Here is a 16,765-nt window from a genome sequence, read left to right on the forward strand (position 1 = left end):
CTTAAGACTGGCTTGTTGCTGTCCTGTGAACTTTCAGAAGTCACATCTCACAGAAGTGCAACTCTCAATATAATTTAATCAAGTCAATTAATACTGTTTAATAAATAGGCCAGAAAATTAGCTGAGAGTTTTTCTCGGCGGGATGTGGCGTGCGACCGAAGTTATGGAAGATTGTCCCTTGAATCACTAAGGCAAACTTTGTTGAGTGTCATTTTACATAGAGCAATCACATAAAAAAAGAGTTATAAATAGAAAAAATTCCAAAGTTCTCCCACAGACAGACAGGGAAATTGAAACATCAAAAAAAAAAAAAAAAATTGAAGCAAAACAAAAACACAACCACCCCTCCCCCCACAACCCATTTGCTTCAAGTTCTTGATCATACAGTACTCAACATCTTTGGATATTTTACAATGTACAATTCCAAACTGCAGCCAAGAAAAAACAGAAAGAACTAACCAGTCATCTGAAAAATTGAGTTTATAAGAAGTCATCACCTTTACAAAATAAAAACAAAAGCCCCAACACCACTGGATTCCAATTTATTCATGTTTCCTTTTTTTTTTTTTCCTCTCTTTTAAAGTCTGGTTCAGCCCCAATCACTTGGCTGATGGGGGGGACAAGGGGGCACGTTGGCTGGTGGACATGGGCATGCTTCAGAGAAAAGTGTCTGAAACGAAGACAGGAATCTGAGAGGCGGCTGCCCAGGCAGATGACTTCTGAGAACAGAGGGTGTGTGTAGCAATCCTGCTGGCTGGAGTGGCATCCGGTGGTGTGAAGAATCAGGGGGTCTCTTCTGGAGAGTTGTGAGAGGGACAGAGTCTGTGCTCTTCTCTGGCCTTTTTGTTTGTTGTGTTTTTGCTCAGGAAAAAGCCAAGGCAACAGGAAGAGCTGAAGTCTCTTTGTGCCCACAGCACAGGGATTGGGGACTCCAGCCCTGGGCTCTCCCTGGGGATGAACCCTCCTCCTCTCTGGGCTGCTCAGAAACCAAAGCAAACTTGGCAAGAAAAGAGAGGGGAGGGAAGGAGAGAGAAGGTCAGGAAGGCACGGGGCCAGCAGAGCCTTCCTTTTCAGGACCTGCTGCAAATTCAAGAACCAGGAGAACATGTGACAACTCTAACTCACAGAGCCCTTCAAACCTCAGAGGCCTCCACCTCCCTGCACTGAGCCCTTTTGTCAAAAATGGGGAGCCAAATACTCCCACTTCATCCCCAGAGCGAGGAGGGAAGGGGTCGAGGGGGTTCTCACACAGCAAAGGGGACCATCACTAGCAATGCCAAGGCCCTGAGGAAACCTCAACTCAAAAAACAAACAGATAAACCCTAGAAACCGGTGTTTTGTCTGTTTTCAGGAATCAGGATGAGGGGAGACTGTTGCCAGGTGTTAAGAGGTGGCCCCCATCTCTTCGATGTTGGCCCTGAGAGCCCCAAGACACTGCACAGCCTTGGAGGGGGCACTGGAGATGGGGGTAAACATTAAATAGCGCCCCCAGGGGTCCAGACATGAACAGCGGCCTGCAGGGAAGGTAGGGTAGCATTCTGAGTTCGCAGAGCTACCTGTGGGCTTTGCTGAAGCTCGGAAGCTCCCCTGATGACCTGATCTCTGTCTAGTCTGGCCATATTTCTCACCTATGCTAATATGCTAATATAGAGCTGGATGTGATAAAACTAACTCCAGAAAGATAAACTGTTTCCCCATGGACTTGGGGAGTACAAAGCTTCTACCATCTCTGTGATTCTCTGGGGGGATAGGTGTGTATGTGTTTAGAGGTGGAGGGCGGAAACCTCAGTTACCAGCCCCTTCCATAGCCAGGTGACACTGAGCTACAGAGGGCTGACCTGTCAAGGTCACAGGACAGGTCAGGGAAGAAATGGCCCGGGCCTTCCAGAGCCTGGTTCCTGACTGGTTCCAGGAGGCCTCCCTGCCAACAGAGCATTTCTTTCTATGTGGCAGGTGGGTAGTTCTCAAAAAGACCCCGGGGCCACTGGAGACTGGAAAATGAGCCCTCAGAGGAGTGTTGGCAGAGACTTTGCCATAGGGGGTGGGGCTTAACCAAGGTGCATGCCCAGCCCCTACCTCCTCCTGCTGTGGCTGGCTGGGCACCAGGCCAACCACCCCCTGACCCCTCATGACTCACCCAGCTCCTAAGTGCCCCTGGGCACCCAGTTCTTCGTGGCATGGGCCGGTGCAAGTTTCTATATGAGAGCCAGAGAGACAGCCAGGGAGGGAGGCCCGGGCTCCCGGCCTTTTGGGAAAAGATGCCCGTCTCAGACCAGCAAAAGGAGGCAGCTGCTTTAGGAGCCCGGGAAAATGCCATCACTGATAGTATTATTATTATTTTCCCATTTTCCCTTTGTGTTTTTAAAATGAAAAGTTCAGATCCATGGGGTAGGGTAGAGTGGGCCTGGAGGGAGAAGGACTGGAGGGCTGGTGGGCTGGAGCCGACAGGGACCAGCCTAGTTGTTGGCTTCGGACATGGAGGCCACGTGGTTGAGGCCGGGGAGCCCAGGGAGGCCGGCCAGGCCGGCGGCCCAAGGGTCGGGCAGCGGGAAGTAGGGCCGCGCCGCCGCCACGTTCTCGGCCAGTGCGAAGGCCAGGAGGCCCCCCGCGTTCCTCTCAGCCTCCAGCTGCGCGCGCCCGAACAGCTTCATCTGCGTCTCCTCGAACTGCCGCTCCAGCTCTTGCAGGCTCAGGGCGCCCTTGGGCGCTGCCAGGAAGTGCTTGGCGGGGCTGGGGCCCGGGAGGCACACAGCTGCGCCGCCCAGGTGGCCGCCCACCTCGCCCAGCGCAGGGGGCATCACGAAGGCCGCCTTGTCGGGGGCCGGGCCGCCGGGCCCGAAGAGCAGGCTGGCGGCCCTCCACGCAGCAGGCTTGCGGCCGCGTCGGGGCCGTGCCATGCGGCAGCTCTGGCGCTTGATGTGGCGGTGCAGGTGGTCAGAGCGCGTGAAGCTCTTGTAGCAGAACTCGCACTGGTAGGGCCGCACGCCCGTGTGGATGCGCATGTGGTTCTTGAGGTCGTAGTTGTGCACGAACTTGGCGTTGCAGTGGATGCACAGGTAGGGCCGCTCCCCTGTGTGCTTCCGCATGTGGATTTTCAGCTTGTCCTGCCTGCAATGCAGAGACTGGGGGTCAGTCCCGCAGGGAACACCAGGAGCCATTCCTAACCTTTTGCTCCCCCTTCCTCCAGAACCAGCCGAGGCTCCCTACTGCCATGGAGTCAAACCCCAGAAATAGGTCTCATGCTAGATCTACCCTCAACTGCTGCCCCACCTTAGACAGGTATGGTTACTCACCTGGATTAAAGGGATGCAGAAAAAGCAGTGTCCTGAAAGCCCCACTCCCCCAAACTCCTTTTATACCCGAGCTCAGAGTCATGAAACTCCCACTCTATTAGGGGTTTATCTCACATACTGGGAAGATACTTCGCCAGAAGTCAGCATTTCTGACCATAGTCCTCGGATAGTGCAGCGACTTCTGCTGATACCGGACTGCACTTTAATCTCACACCCACTCTCTCCAGGCAACCTTATGCTTTCCCTCCAGTTCATCTATATGCTTTGGCCCAAAGTCCCTGGTCCCATCCCAGCCCCTGGGCTATTGAGATCTGTCTGTGTTTGGCACTAATCTGGGAGGCTATAGAAGCTTGGGCACACCTTGTTCAAACCTCCTGCATGGTGGTTTCTTATCCTAAGCCTTGGGCTCTCCTCTTTGTCTGTAGACAATTTCAGGGTTTACAAAAGAGCCAGGTGCGAAAAGAATGCAGCCTAATCTAGGGCAAAACTTTGCAGGGTTTAAGTGGTATTATTCACAGATAAGGTATGGTGTAGGGTGGGGGCGCCTGCGCCTATTGGGGGTCTGGGAGCCTCTGCGCCAGCTGCAGACCCACCACCAACTTGCTGGTGACTTCAGGCAAGTTGCTTAACCTCACTGCCCAGAGCTGAACCTGGTGCCAGACATCAATTCTCATTGTCCAGGGCTCATGGAAAGAACCTGGGTCTGTGTGAGCTAGATTCCACACACCTCCTGGTGGTCTTGACAGGAAAACTGACATCAGGGGGTTGTTTTCATAAACACTGAGCATTGGGTAAACCAGCTTAAGGTGGCTGAGGTATAGGCAGGTGGGCTGCAAGAATTCCTCTTGGGATAATTCGCAGCCTTCCCCAGTGGGGCCATAGGGGCCAGGAAGCTCTGTGTCTAGTCTCCTACTTCCTCCCTGCAGGTGTGGCTTGGGTGGAGCATCTGCCTATAATTTCAGGCTCTGCTTTGAGGTTAGAACAGATGTGGAGTCCAGGTGTCCTCCCTAAGATGGCCAGATTTAAACCCTGTTTAACGTAATCCTAGGACAGCAGGTGCAGGTCCTAGGCTCCTGGTGTCTCCTGGCCACTAGAGGTCTCACCAGCTCTCATTTTCAAAATGGTTCTCCAGGGGCAGAGCAGGAGAGAAAAGGACATTCCCATGAATACTGGCAGGCACTGTGAGAGGAGGATCAGAGAGGACAGATCCAGTCCTCCCACCTGTGCTCACAGGAAGGCTGGAGAGCCCCTGGGAGTGAGGAGAAGGGAAGTGGGGTCATCCTCTTCCCCTCCACATCCCACTGCTCCTGCCTTTTTTCAAACCCACCAGCCACCCCAAGGCTACATAGTTCTCTGCTGTGATATCCCACCCCCTACCAGCATGCTGTGGTCTCTGTAACCCAGATTTCACCTAGATGATTGGATTTTTGAGGAGGAAGGGACTTCAGAGACCATTTAGGCCAGTGGGTCTCAAACTTAAGGACGCATTCGAACCATAATCAGGACTCAATAAAACAGTGCTGGGCCCTACTCCCAGAGAGTCTGATCAGTAGGTCTGGGATAGGGGAGAGGGACAAAGGATTTGCATTTCTAACCAGTTGCCACATGCTGGTGGTGGTGGTGGTCCGTGGACCCCACACTGAGAACCACCGGTCTAGGCAAAGCCTCCACTATGTAGGTGGGCAAACAGGCCCAGCTGGGGAACTTGCCAAGCTCACCCAGAGGGTCATGGCAGGCCCGGGAGTCAAGGCCTCTTTTCTCACCACAGCACTGTGACTGTGAAAATGGAAGTGTCGGGTGCCTGTACCCCTGGAGTGATGCAACTTCCCAGTCCTAAGGGATATGTCTTGGGCCTCCACAAATTCACTCAGGCTCTGATGGAAACACTGATGCTAGGTGGTCGGCTGGGCTCCCTCACCAGGCCTGGCAGAGGGCTCAGCTCAGAATCAGCTAAGCAGGGCTTTAAATGCATCATCTCATTACTCCTCACCACAACCTATGAGGCAGGTTTCTTTATTTTTATTTTTATTTTTTTGAGACAGAGTCTCACTCTGTTGCCCAGGCTGGAGTACAGTGGCACGATCTCGGCTCACTGTAACCTCCACTTCCCAGGTTCAAGTGATTCTCCTGCCTCAGCCTCTCGAGTAGCTGGGATTACAGGCATGCACCACCACGCCCAGCTAATTTTTGTATTTTTTTAAGTAGAAACAGGCCTTCACCATGTTGGTCAGGCTGGTCTCGAACTCCTGACCTTGTGATCTGCCCACCTCGGCCTCCCAACCAAAGTGTTAGGATTACAGGCGTGAGCCACTGTGCCCGGACAAGGAAGGTTTTTTTTTTTTTTTTTTTTTTTTGAGACGGAGTCTCGCTCTGTCGCCCAGGCTGGAGTGCAGTGGTGCGATCTTGGCTCACTGCAAGCTCCGCATCCCGGGTTCACACCATTCTCCTGCCTCAGCCTCCTGAGTAGCTGGGACTACAGGTGCCCACCACCATGCCTGGCTAATTTTTTTTGTATTTTTAATAGGGACAGGGTTTTACCGTATTAGCCAGGATGGTCTCGATCTCCTGACCTCGTGATCTGTCCACCTCAGCCTCCCAAAGTGCTGGGATTACAGGTGTGAGCCACCGCCCCTGGCCAGGTAGGTTTTTTTTAAGTCACTATTACACATAATTAGTAGTACTGATCCTTAGGGTCACTCTCAAACAATGGACAATGTAAGTGGTAAATCTTCAAATGCCTCCCAAACTTCTCATTAGAGTATCTAAAAGAAGTCCCATTTTTGTGGCAATTGGTCCAAGGATGTAAGAAGTGCTGAGAAGGTGCCTACGATATCCTTTTATTGAACATCTGCTATGGGCAGGTAAATACATGACTTCATTGACCCTGGGAATTCATTATTCAGAGGCATATGGTGTAGAGGTAGGGCCCCTCCAGGAGTCTGGGAGTCCCTGTTGTAGCTTCAGACCCACCACCAACTTGCTGGATGGCTTTAGGCAAGTTATTTAACCTCTCTCTGCAGAGCTAAACCTAGGACCAGACATCACTTCCCATTGTCCAGGGCAGATGGAGAGAATCTGGGTTTGCGTGAGCTAGATTCAACACACTTGGTGTAATTCCCTCACTTGGACACAGGCAGAAAGGAGGCTCAAAGAAGTTAAGAGCTTCCCAAAGGTATACAGCTGGTGGGGGCAAAGGAACCTGGGGGGCTACCTGGCTGTGGTTTGTTTGTAAGCTATTCTGGGGATGAGAAAGGATGGATTTTCACAGCAGGGATTCCCAACCTGAGGCCTAAGAGGACTGCTGCAGAAAGGGCAGACCAGAACAATCAAGAGAGGGCACCGGTAGCCAGCTTTCTGCCTCTGTGGCCAGAAGACTGGGGTATGCCAATGGGAGGAACTCAGCCCTGGGCAGGAGCTTTCCCTAATGGAGACATTTGTGGGAATGGGGGCAAGGGGTGGGAAGAGTAGGCAAAGCTCATGATAAGCCAGTTCTGGAAAAAACTTCAGAGGATCATCTAGTTTACCAGGCATACTTTACCACACTCTGATTCATAGTCTGAGTCAGTGGGCCCAGTAAGCTACACTATTAGCAGTACACTTCTCAGGACCTTGAAAACACTGATCTAATTACTTCCAAGATAAGGAAAGAAAGGACCAAAGGGGGAATGGTGTTCTAGGGCCACACAGCCTCCTTCTTTACACTGACCTTTCCTGTGGATACCGTGACGTGCATTGGAGCTGGAGGTGGTGCCGGGCACACTCCAAGAACTAGATCAGTTCCCTTCCCTGGTCTGGGCCTTAGTTTCCTGATCTCTAAAATGCGGGTTGGGCTGCATCCCTGGGGCCTCTAGTGCTCCATAAGTGTATGCATCTGGGTAATGGGCTTCTGCCAAATCTCCTTCTGGAGTCTGTGTGGCTGGCTGGCTTCCTTGCTGCTTCACATATTCAATCTGCCTGTGGAAGCAGCGTGAGTTTAGCTGGAATATGTTCTAGCTGGAATCTCAGGAGCTGAGCTCTTAGTTACTTCTCTGTAGGAATAGAGGTCTGGCAGTTCCACTTAAAACTTCCCAAGGCCCCCTTGTCCAATGGCCTGCGTGCTCACTTACCCCTTAGCATGGCTTTCTGGGCTCTTCACAAGCTCACTGCCATCTCCTCTGCCAGCTTCCTGCCTGCCCCCCATGGTATGCTGCCCCACACTCTGGGCAACTCTGCATCTTTGAACACCTGCAGGTATGAACTGGACTGCCGGTCCCCCAGTGCACAGCCCACCACATTACAGGGTGGATGCCCTGTAAACCCTGGCTCCTTCCCCGTGTGTGCATGTCTTGTGCTTGGACACCGATGCTCCATCCTTAGGGCCCTCCCAGAAGGCCAAGCCCAGAGCCAGGGTGCCTCTTCCTCCCAGCCCTCCTCCTCCTCCCAGCCCTCCTCCTTCCAGCCCCCCTCCTCCCAGCACTCCTCCCTGCACGTGGCATGGAGTTCTGGTACCTGCTTTGATGAGAACCTGTGGGATGCTCTTTCGTACTCTGCACAACACACAACACTGAATGTAGATAGAGAGGAGGCTCACTGCGCGTTTGGTGACTGACTAGTGGTGCCAATTTCAGAACTCTCCGACTACAAATCCAACATGCTCCCCTCTGGCCCTGGTCCCCTTTTCTGCCATCTCGTTCCATCTCTCTACATCAGGGACAGCCAAGGACATATGCACCCAAGCCTCGGTCTACATGCCTCCTTTCAGCCTGGAGAGCTCATCGTCGGGAAAGTCATGTGAGTCCTCACGAGCTCATTCCCAGAATCAAAGAAAAGGGCTGTGGGGCCTTGGCCTGAGGTCTGTGGCCTCCAGAAAGGCTCCCAATCAGGATAATGCTTTCCCAGCAGCCTCTACCCGGACTTCTTGTAACCCGATGGTTTGAGACACACTCTTCCTGCTACCACTGCTAATGCCATTACATTATCTTAATAGGGTTCCCAGAGCTGCCAGGAGTGGGAGGACTACAAAGAAAATAGAGGGAAGACAAAAGCCAGGCTGCTGGCTTGTCTGGAGAGCAGGTAGCTGTGGGGGCACAAAGGTGGTCAGCATTCGGCTGGCACTGGAGGAGGCAGGTGGAGACTAAAAGGCACAGCCTTCGGGGTTCAGCGGAACTGGAAAGCATGCCTTGTCAGAGAGTGACTGCGGTGCAGAGGTCGTCCATCCTCGCCCAGGACGGTGTGCTCTATGGGACCTCTGCTGTCTCTGGGCCAGTCTGTTTTCATTTTGCAGTTTCTTGCCTTCACTACTGTCCCCATCAGGCATGGCTGGGGCATCTCTGGGAGCCAGGCTGTGACAGGATACAGGGGCTCCAGGAGGGAGACCAGCCAGCCATGCTCTCTAGGAGCTACTAACAGAAGGGCTGGGGGAGGCAGGGGGCAAGTCTCTATGGTCTGCAATCAAGGACCCATGTGGTGGGAATTAAGAGGCGGAAGATGCACAGGCTTTCACAGGGCCCAGGGCCAGGCCCAGTTGGCAGTGATGGCTGCAGATGGGGCAAAAAGGTGTGCGGGGGCCACCTGGACCTGGGATGTCCGTGGGCAGGGAAAATACCCACCAAGCATAGCAGTGTCCCTATGCATGAAGACAAATGCTTTATCTTCCTGAGATCACATGCTCCCTGTTCTTCTAGGCCCTTCCTAGGCGTCACCTCTGGCCGAACCCTGCCATCCTAACCTTTGGCTCCTGGCTTCCAGACTTTCTGGGAAGAGAAGGGAAAGGACTCCTGATGAAGAGGATCTAAGGTAATCTTGGTCCAGACTGCCTCTTCCCTATGACCTGGAGCTGTTTCTGTGTCCCAAGTCAGACCTGAAAGGGACAGGAGCTGCCTCTACGGCCAGCACAGGCACAAGCCTTTCCCAGGAGGAAAACGGTGTCTTTGAACTAAACCGAGGGAGTGCACAGGCAAAGGGAGCCCAAGTGGCTATGGGGTGACCAGAGCTAGGAAGGGACAGCATGGGGCCAAAGAAATAGTTTGGTTGATGCCTTTGAGGCCCTGCCTAGGGAGATTTCATATTTGGAACAGATCAGTGGTGGGACACCTGGTAGGACTGGCTGGAATCTAGAGCTGCCTCAGAGGTGAGGTTCCTGACACCAAAGAACAGACAATATCATTGTGGGGCGGCCTCTGTCCCTCCTCTCTAGACCCACAGAATGACAGCAGCAGGCAGGGCCTTAGGGGTGGAGGGGCTCTGCTGGAAGGATTCCCATGTCCTCCCCCTGGATTGTGGCTGCTGAGGTCATTAGTACGTCCCCGTGGGGTGTGGACATTCTGGGAGCTGGCATCTGGGAGGCTGAAGGGCTACCATGCAGGGGAAGGGCAGGCCTCTCCAGCACCCCATGGGGTGGGGCGGGGAGGGTGTCACAGGACCCTGAGCTCTTCCCAACATCAAGGAGGGAGGAAATGGGGCTTTGCCAGGGCAGAAGCTCAGCTGTGTTGAAGGAAAGACTCGGGTTCCAGAAGGGGAAATCATGTCCGAGAGAAGGACCTGAGGGCAGCATGTCTGGGTCCTTGCTGCGGGGACAAGAGTGACATGACAGGGCCCAGTCTCAGGAATTGGCGTGGCCTTGGAAGGGAGTCTGGGAATTCTACATCAACAAGGCAGCCGTCGCTGCTCTAAGTGGCTGCTGAAGAGCTTCCAGGTGGAAGGGGCAGGTGTTAGGAATCGCGTTGGGGAATTCAGCCAAAAATAAGGTCCCCGTGGAAAGGCTGCAGGGAGCCTTGGCCACAGGGAGAATTACAGGAAAACCTCAACCTGGACAGACCACGCTTGGGGCTCTTCAAGCACGGAAAAGAATCCTTGCCAGGCAGTTCCAGAGATGGGGTGAGAAGCAAAGGCCCAGTGATTCTGAAGAATGTGAGGGGGAGGAGAGTGGGGAGTGTCCCACAAGGACAGCCACAGCCCACAGTGAGCAATAAAGCCTCTGAAGGGAGGCAGGCTGGAGCCATCTCCTCCACCCCGCCTTTCCCCAGCTCGGGGTTTCTCTCCTCCTGGGAAGAGAAGGACCCAAGAGCTTGTCTGATCTTTTTCGGGAGGGTCAGAGACCAGTGGGAACAAGTGGTGGGGGTGCTGAGGGGGCTGCAATGCAGCGGCTTCAGCTGGAGACAGGCCTGGGGCCAGATGGCCGTCATTCTGGAGCAGGAGTAACCCAAGGCCAGATGGCTGGATGACCAGAGCTGCCCCACTGCCTATCTGGCTGGGAGTGGGGACTGCAGACAGAGAGGCCACCCCAAGTGACCATCAGGAATGTGCTGGGAGGGAGGAACCTGGAATGTCACCTTCCTGTACAACATAGCACTGCTGCCCAAACCAGGACGCCCACTCCCAGAGAATGTCCCAGGGTCCAGAGGGTGAGAAGTCTGTCTGCAGTGACTACGCACGGTTAAAATCTTCCCTTAAAACAGGGTGCACAGACTGTCCAGACCTGGCGTGGACCTCACAGAAGGCTGTGCGTGGGGAAGGCCCAGAGGAAAGGGAGTGGGGAAGAAGGGAGATGGGGGCTCAGAGTGCCAGCAGGGCCACCGTGCGATATCCTGAGACACAGATCCTTTTGGAATTGGAGTCACCAGCCTCGGTCTCCCCTGAAGGGAGAGGTGCTCCTGTTAGCCATCTGCCAAGGGGGCAGGCATGGGCAGTTAGGGAGGCAGAGCCTGCGCTGGCAGGAGAGGGCGCTCCGGGCTGATAACATGGCTGGCTTTCCTGATCTGGCCTGTGAAGAGCTTCCTGGCATCCTTAAAGTCATATGCAGGGGCTGGGACTCTCGGGTTGAAGCCAGGCCCCCAGTGAAGATGGGTGAGCTGTACTTGAATCCGGCTTTCACACAGTGCTCTGGCTTATCTCCCTCCGTATTCCTGTGCTTTTGCCAAGCCCTGTTCTGGTGTTCTGCCTGGTTCTGTCGGGCTAAGGTGAATTCAGGAGGAGGCAGGGGGCAGCATCACCCACGGTGGCATTGGGGTGGCAGGGCTGTCACTGAGGGACATCCAAGGGGAGGTGAATCTCGGGAACCTTGGGTCCGTCTGCTCTGGGGAGTAACAGGAGCAGGGTGCCCTGCCGTCAGCATTGCCGGGTGGCTGGCTTAGCTCACTGCTAAGGGCAAGGGGACACATCCTGGGTCTGTGAGGCCCTTCCCCTCTGCTCCTGCAGATTCTCCCTCCACTGTCACTGGAAGCACCTGGGACAGATGCTGTCTGGGGTTCCCCTCACAGAAGCAGCTGTGAGCAGGACCCCAAGGCCACCTTGGAAATAATCAGTGTTGTCCTTCAAAGCAGTCCCCTAAGGAGCCTGCAGAGCTATTTCAGCCACACCAGTGTCACCTGAACGGATTTCTGAAACTCTTCTCTGGCAACTTCCAGTAGAGTTTCCAAGCAACCCAGAAGAACAGGTCTCATGACTTTAGAGGACTCATCTTTTTTTTTTTTTTCCTGGAAAAGCATAGTCCCTGATTTGATATCCAGTCTCATTCACAACCTTGCACTGTGTCCTCGGGCCAAAGCTTTGGGCTCACTGAGGAAAATCAAAAGAATGAGCTGCCACCAATTCCCAAAGATACATCTCCAAGAGGAAGTGGGGCAGCAGCAGCGCCACCGGAACAAGTGTGGGTCTCTCAAGGTGAGTTCTTTGAGAGTGACAGTGGCAGTGTGGGGAAGGGACCTAGTCTAGTAAGTCATGTTCACAGGGCAGGCATCGCCAGGCTCTGTTCACACAGGATACACTGAAATGACCAAACCCTGATGCCAGGCCGCCCACCAGAGCCCTCCCCACCTGTGGACATGGCTGAAAAGATCAGCCTCACACCAGGAACCACAGATAGCACCAACCGGCCGTATTTTCCAAAAGTGAGGCCTAGCCAAAGCTGGCAGTGGGCAGATCTGACCCCACGTCAACCCGCCAATCAGTTTTGACTACAAAAGTTGCTGTGCAGAGTAGGCATATAACATATGTTTGCTGAATGGGACAGAGTCTATGAAAGATGAAAGGTTTATAATGTATTGACTTCAAATTTCAAATTTTATAACAGCATAAAGTTGTCCCCCTTCCTCAAATGGAAAGGCAAAGAGGAGAACATAAAAAGAGGCCCAGCCTTTAGGTCTGACCCCAAAATGATTGAGAGGACCTACAGGCATCTCTGCAGTCTACTGGTCACCGGCTTTGCTATTACACAGAGGCTGAGATTCCAGTCTCAGCTCTGCCATTTTCCAGCTGCACACATGCTTGGTCAGCTAGCCACTGGGAGATGTGTCATAACAAAGTCAACCATGTCTCCCCATCTTCCCAGGGCCTGGCTGTGGTAAGCGTGTATTTAAGGTGCCTAGGACGGCCCCTGGCATGCAGAATATGCTTAATAAAGGTCAGTGGCTGCTTCTCCAAATCAAACAAAGGGGCGGCACTCCATCGGGGGAGTGCCATCCATTAAAACTGGGTTCCACAAATTTACAGCTGGAAGGAGAAGAGGAAGCCAAGCAACCCAGGTGCTTGAGCCACCTCACTTCCTTCCCAGCCAGAACAGCCCTGCTCTTACCTGCTTCATGTCATGGGCTTCCACCTAATATTGTATCTGAGAAAATACTGCAGCCCCTGAAAAGGGCTTGAAAGTCACAGCACCAGGTGATGCCTAGCACCCCTGCTAGCCATGAGCCTGCATGTGTCTGGGATCTATCTGGGTCTCTGTCTCCACCCCGAGCCTCCCTGCCCAACTCTGCTGTCCCCCATGGCCTCTGGCCCTGTGCCCCGCACCCGAGGGCTGCCATGCGCACCTGGTGAAGCGGACCTCGCAGATGGTGCACATGTATGGCTTCTCCCCAGTATGGGTCCTCATGTGCCGCGGCAGCTTCCCGGCCCCCATGATGACTTTGTGGCAGATGGGGCACTGCTGAGAGGCCTTGGGCTTCAGCTTGCGCTCTTCTACCAGGGGCCAGGGTGGGAAGAGGCCTCCCAGGTGGGTGGCACTCAGGAAGTTGAGATAGGCACCGTAGTCGTTCTCCGCCTTGATGGGTCCCAGAGGCCCCCCCGGTAGGTCAGGGAACATGTCCTTGAAGAAGTCATTAGGGAAGGGTGGCGGTGGGGGTGGGGGCAGCTCCTCCTTCTCCTCCTCCTTGATCTTCCGATTCTTGATGACCAGATCCAGTGGCCCACTGTCCATGGGCTGCTCAGGCAGCTGGGCAAAGGCACCGAAGTCCCCTGGCCAGAGGTGTGGAAAGAAGTCCGGGGCGAATGGAGACAAGGAGGGTCTCCTGTCGGGGATGTTGGCCTTGGGGTACAGGTTCTCCCTTAGCAGAGATTCGATGGAGAAGTCCCGGATCACCCCCAGATGGCCAGGACTGCCAGCCTGGAAGGAGTCAGGGAAGTCCCTGGGGGTGTCTGAATAGGCCTTCTCTGTGAGATGGTCCGTCTTGGAAGGGCTTTGGTGGCAGCTGATGTCCTGGGGGTCAGGCAAGTTTTCTTGGTCAGCAAAGTCCTCCGTGTCATCATCGTCATCATCCTCCTCTTCCTCCTCCTCCTCTTCGTCCTCCTCATCATCATCATCTTCGTCGTCATCATCGTCCTCCTTGTCGTCCTCCTCCCCCCCGTCCCCCCCAGGCTCCATGATCTCCAGGCACACGTTCACGATGCACTGGATCTCCAGCATCCTGGCTGCGTTGAGGATGTGCTTGACATTGCCGGCGGTGATGGTGAGCGTGGAGGTGTAGGCGAACTCCAGGATAGCAGCCAGAGCCTCAGGCTGGACAAAGTCGATCTCATAGACGTAGGGCTGGCTGGCTAGGGTGCCGGCTGTGAAAAGCTTCTTGAAGTACTTGCTGCAGGCAGCCAGGACGGAGCGGTGGGTCCGATACTCCTGCTCCTGCACCACCAGGAGCACGTCACACAGCAGGCCATCATGCCGCTGCTCATTGAGGCTGCACAGGACCTCACTGCTGTGGTTGGGGAAGGGAATGCCAATGAGCTCGTCAATGTCATTGGCCATGTTCTCAGCCAGAGCCCTGCAGAGACACACAGAGAAGAAGACTGGGTTAGTGAGCGTGGCCCCAGGAGGGGTCTCAACTCTAGGACTCTGAGCCACCTCCTTGGCATAAGGGCTCCCTGTCCACTGCAAGGCCAGTCCTCCTACCTCTTAGCCTTGCCAAATCTCACCTGCAATTCACAGCCTGGCTTACAAGCTGGGGCTTTTCTCTGGACCCCTAAGACTCTTAGAGATAGGCTTCTCACTGGGCAGCTGGTGTCAGCTACTCACCAAAGGCTGCAAGCCTTCTCTCAGGCTTGGTGTTACTGATTTCCACTTTGCCAACATGCAGTTGCAGAATACAACTGCAGGATGAAAAGCCTCATGAACCTAGCTGTTGCCTTGGCTACAGGAACAGGACCCACCTCTGTGGGGCAAGGACCTCTCAGTGCTTCTGCTGAGAAGATGCTCTGATTTGTCTCACAAATCCTCTGATTCTGTAACAGACTTACACTTTGCACTGGCTACTAGGAAGCTTAAAACAAATTTCGTGGCCCATTTTCAGCAAGTAAATGGGGGCCTTGTGGTATGTTTTGCTTCCTGACCTTACTCGTTCATTGTAGTTGAAGTTTCCTTCCATTTGTAAATCTTGATCCTTTTTTTAAAAAAAAAACTAACTTCCTATATGTGTATATCTGAGAGTGATTTCACCTATATTTAAATTCAATACAAATATAAATGCAATATTCAATATAAATATAATGCAATATAAATATAAATTCAAGTACATTGTTAGTTAATTTTTCATGTCTAAATTCTGTTAGCCTCATGAAAATATCAACCCCTGTGGTGAGAAGCGTCTTCTGAGACACCTTATCATTGTATATGTTATACATAAAGTATGGTCAGTGGCAGCCACCAGAAGAAAGCAGGGCACGACAGGGGACAACTGGCATCCCTTCCTTTCAGGAAGCACAGCTCACAGCCCAGGTGAACACAGTCAACCGGGACAAAATGTGGCATCTGCCAGGGCAGGTAGGGGCATCCAAGGAGAGAATATAGTCATGGGTTGTTTGTTAGTTTCTGGTTGGGCCAGTAAAGACCCTTCCTCATCCCTCTTTTCCACTTATCACTGGAGACAGAAACTAAACACCATGGCTTCAGGCTGCTAAAAGCCTAAAACAAAACAACAAATCAGAACAACAACAACAACAATAAAATAAGGTGGGTTGGACAAGCTTCATAGGGCTCTTCTACTTACAGCAAAGCTTCAACATGGCTCATCTAGATAAATCCTAGCAAAGCCCTGGCCCTTATCTTGGTACAAATAAAGTGGGGACAAAACAAAAAGGAAAACAAATCCTAAAGCCCCATGCCCCAGTGGGAAGAGTTCTGGAGATCCTTACACATTTATCTTCTGGATGTTTATCTTCTGGATGTTTCTGTCCTGGGAAGGCAGAGGCAGGGGGAGGGGAGGAGTGAGAAGTATACGCTCATAAAGTGTCATTGGGGCCTGGAGGCACTGGGAAGGCAGCAGGCATGGAGGATGCTGGGTGCCCCTCCTCTGCCCTCACCTTCTCCTCCACCATGGGGCAGCCCAGGCATTCCCTAAGCAATCCCACTGGCCAGGTGTTCAGGAGGCTTCCCAGAGCTAAGGCCTCACTGCTTTCCCACCTTCTCATCTTTAAAAGGGCCAGAGACCCTGGCAGTCCATGCATTCATTCTCTAAATATTATTGGGTAGTCTCCCTGTGCCAGGCTCTGTACTGTACTCTGGGGATGCACAGAGAACAAATCAAGAAGGCCTCTGCTCTAACAGAGCTTAAAGGGACATAACAACTGCAATAAAAATGTACAGCAAGATTCACCAGAGTATACAGATGGCAGATAAGCCATCTAATCTGAAAAGATGTTCAATATCATGAGCCATTAGGGAAATTCAAATTAAAACTATCATAAGACATCACTACATACATAGGATAGTGGCTAAAATAAAAAAATACTGATAACACCGAATGCTGGTGAGGATGTGGAGAAAAGGATCACTCGTATATTGCTGGTGGGAATGTAGAATGGTACAGCTATTCTAGAAAATGATTTGGCAGATCTTAAAAAACAAAATATGCAACTGCCATATGACCCAGCAACTGAATTCTTGAGCATCTACCCCAGAGAAATGAAACCTTATGTCCATGAAAAACTCATACACAAATGTTCATGGTCACTTTATGCATGATAGTGAGTAACTGGAAATAACCTAGACATCCTTCAAAGGTGTATGGCTAAACATTGTGGTACATACACGCCAGGGAATACTATTCAGCAATAAAAAGGAGTGAATTCTCAATATGTGCAACAGCCTTGATGAATCTCCAGGGAGTTACGCTGAGTGAAAAAAGCCAATCCCAATGGGTTAGATATTGCATGATTCCATTTATATAACATTCTTGAGATGATAAAGTTACAGAAATGGAGAAGAGATGAGGGTTGCTGGGGACTAAGGA

At 52.6% G+C, this 16,765-nt stretch overlaps 1 protein-coding gene across 4 annotated transcripts in view; it reads right to left on the reverse strand.

The window, feature by feature from the left end:
* Window positions 1-465: 465 nt before the first annotated feature.
* The window catches only part of ZBTB7C (zinc finger and BTB domain containing 7C), a 386,078-nt gene continuing 369,778 nt past the window's right edge, over window positions 466-16,765 (reverse strand). For all 4 annotated transcript variants that reach the window (XM_034943641.3, XM_055102785.2, XM_034943640.3 and 1 more), the window contains 2 exons: window positions 13,079-14,302; window positions 466-3,108 (listed from right to left, as the gene is read on the reverse strand). In XM_034943641.3, the coding sequence (XP_034799532.2) occupies window positions 2,457-3,108; window positions 13,079-14,286 (1,860 nt within the window). In that variant the 5' untranslated portion in view covers window positions 14,287-14,302 and the 3' untranslated portion in view covers window positions 466-2,456. The remainder of the gene's footprint in view (window positions 3,109-13,078; window positions 14,303-16,765) is intronic.

The sequence above is a fragment of the Pan paniscus genome, chromosome 17, assembly GCF_029289425.2.
Source record: "Pan paniscus chromosome 17, NHGRI_mPanPan1-v2.0_pri, whole genome shotgun sequence".
In the NCBI taxonomy this organism is placed as follows: Eukaryota; Metazoa; Chordata; class Mammalia; order Primates; family Hominidae; genus Pan; species Pan paniscus.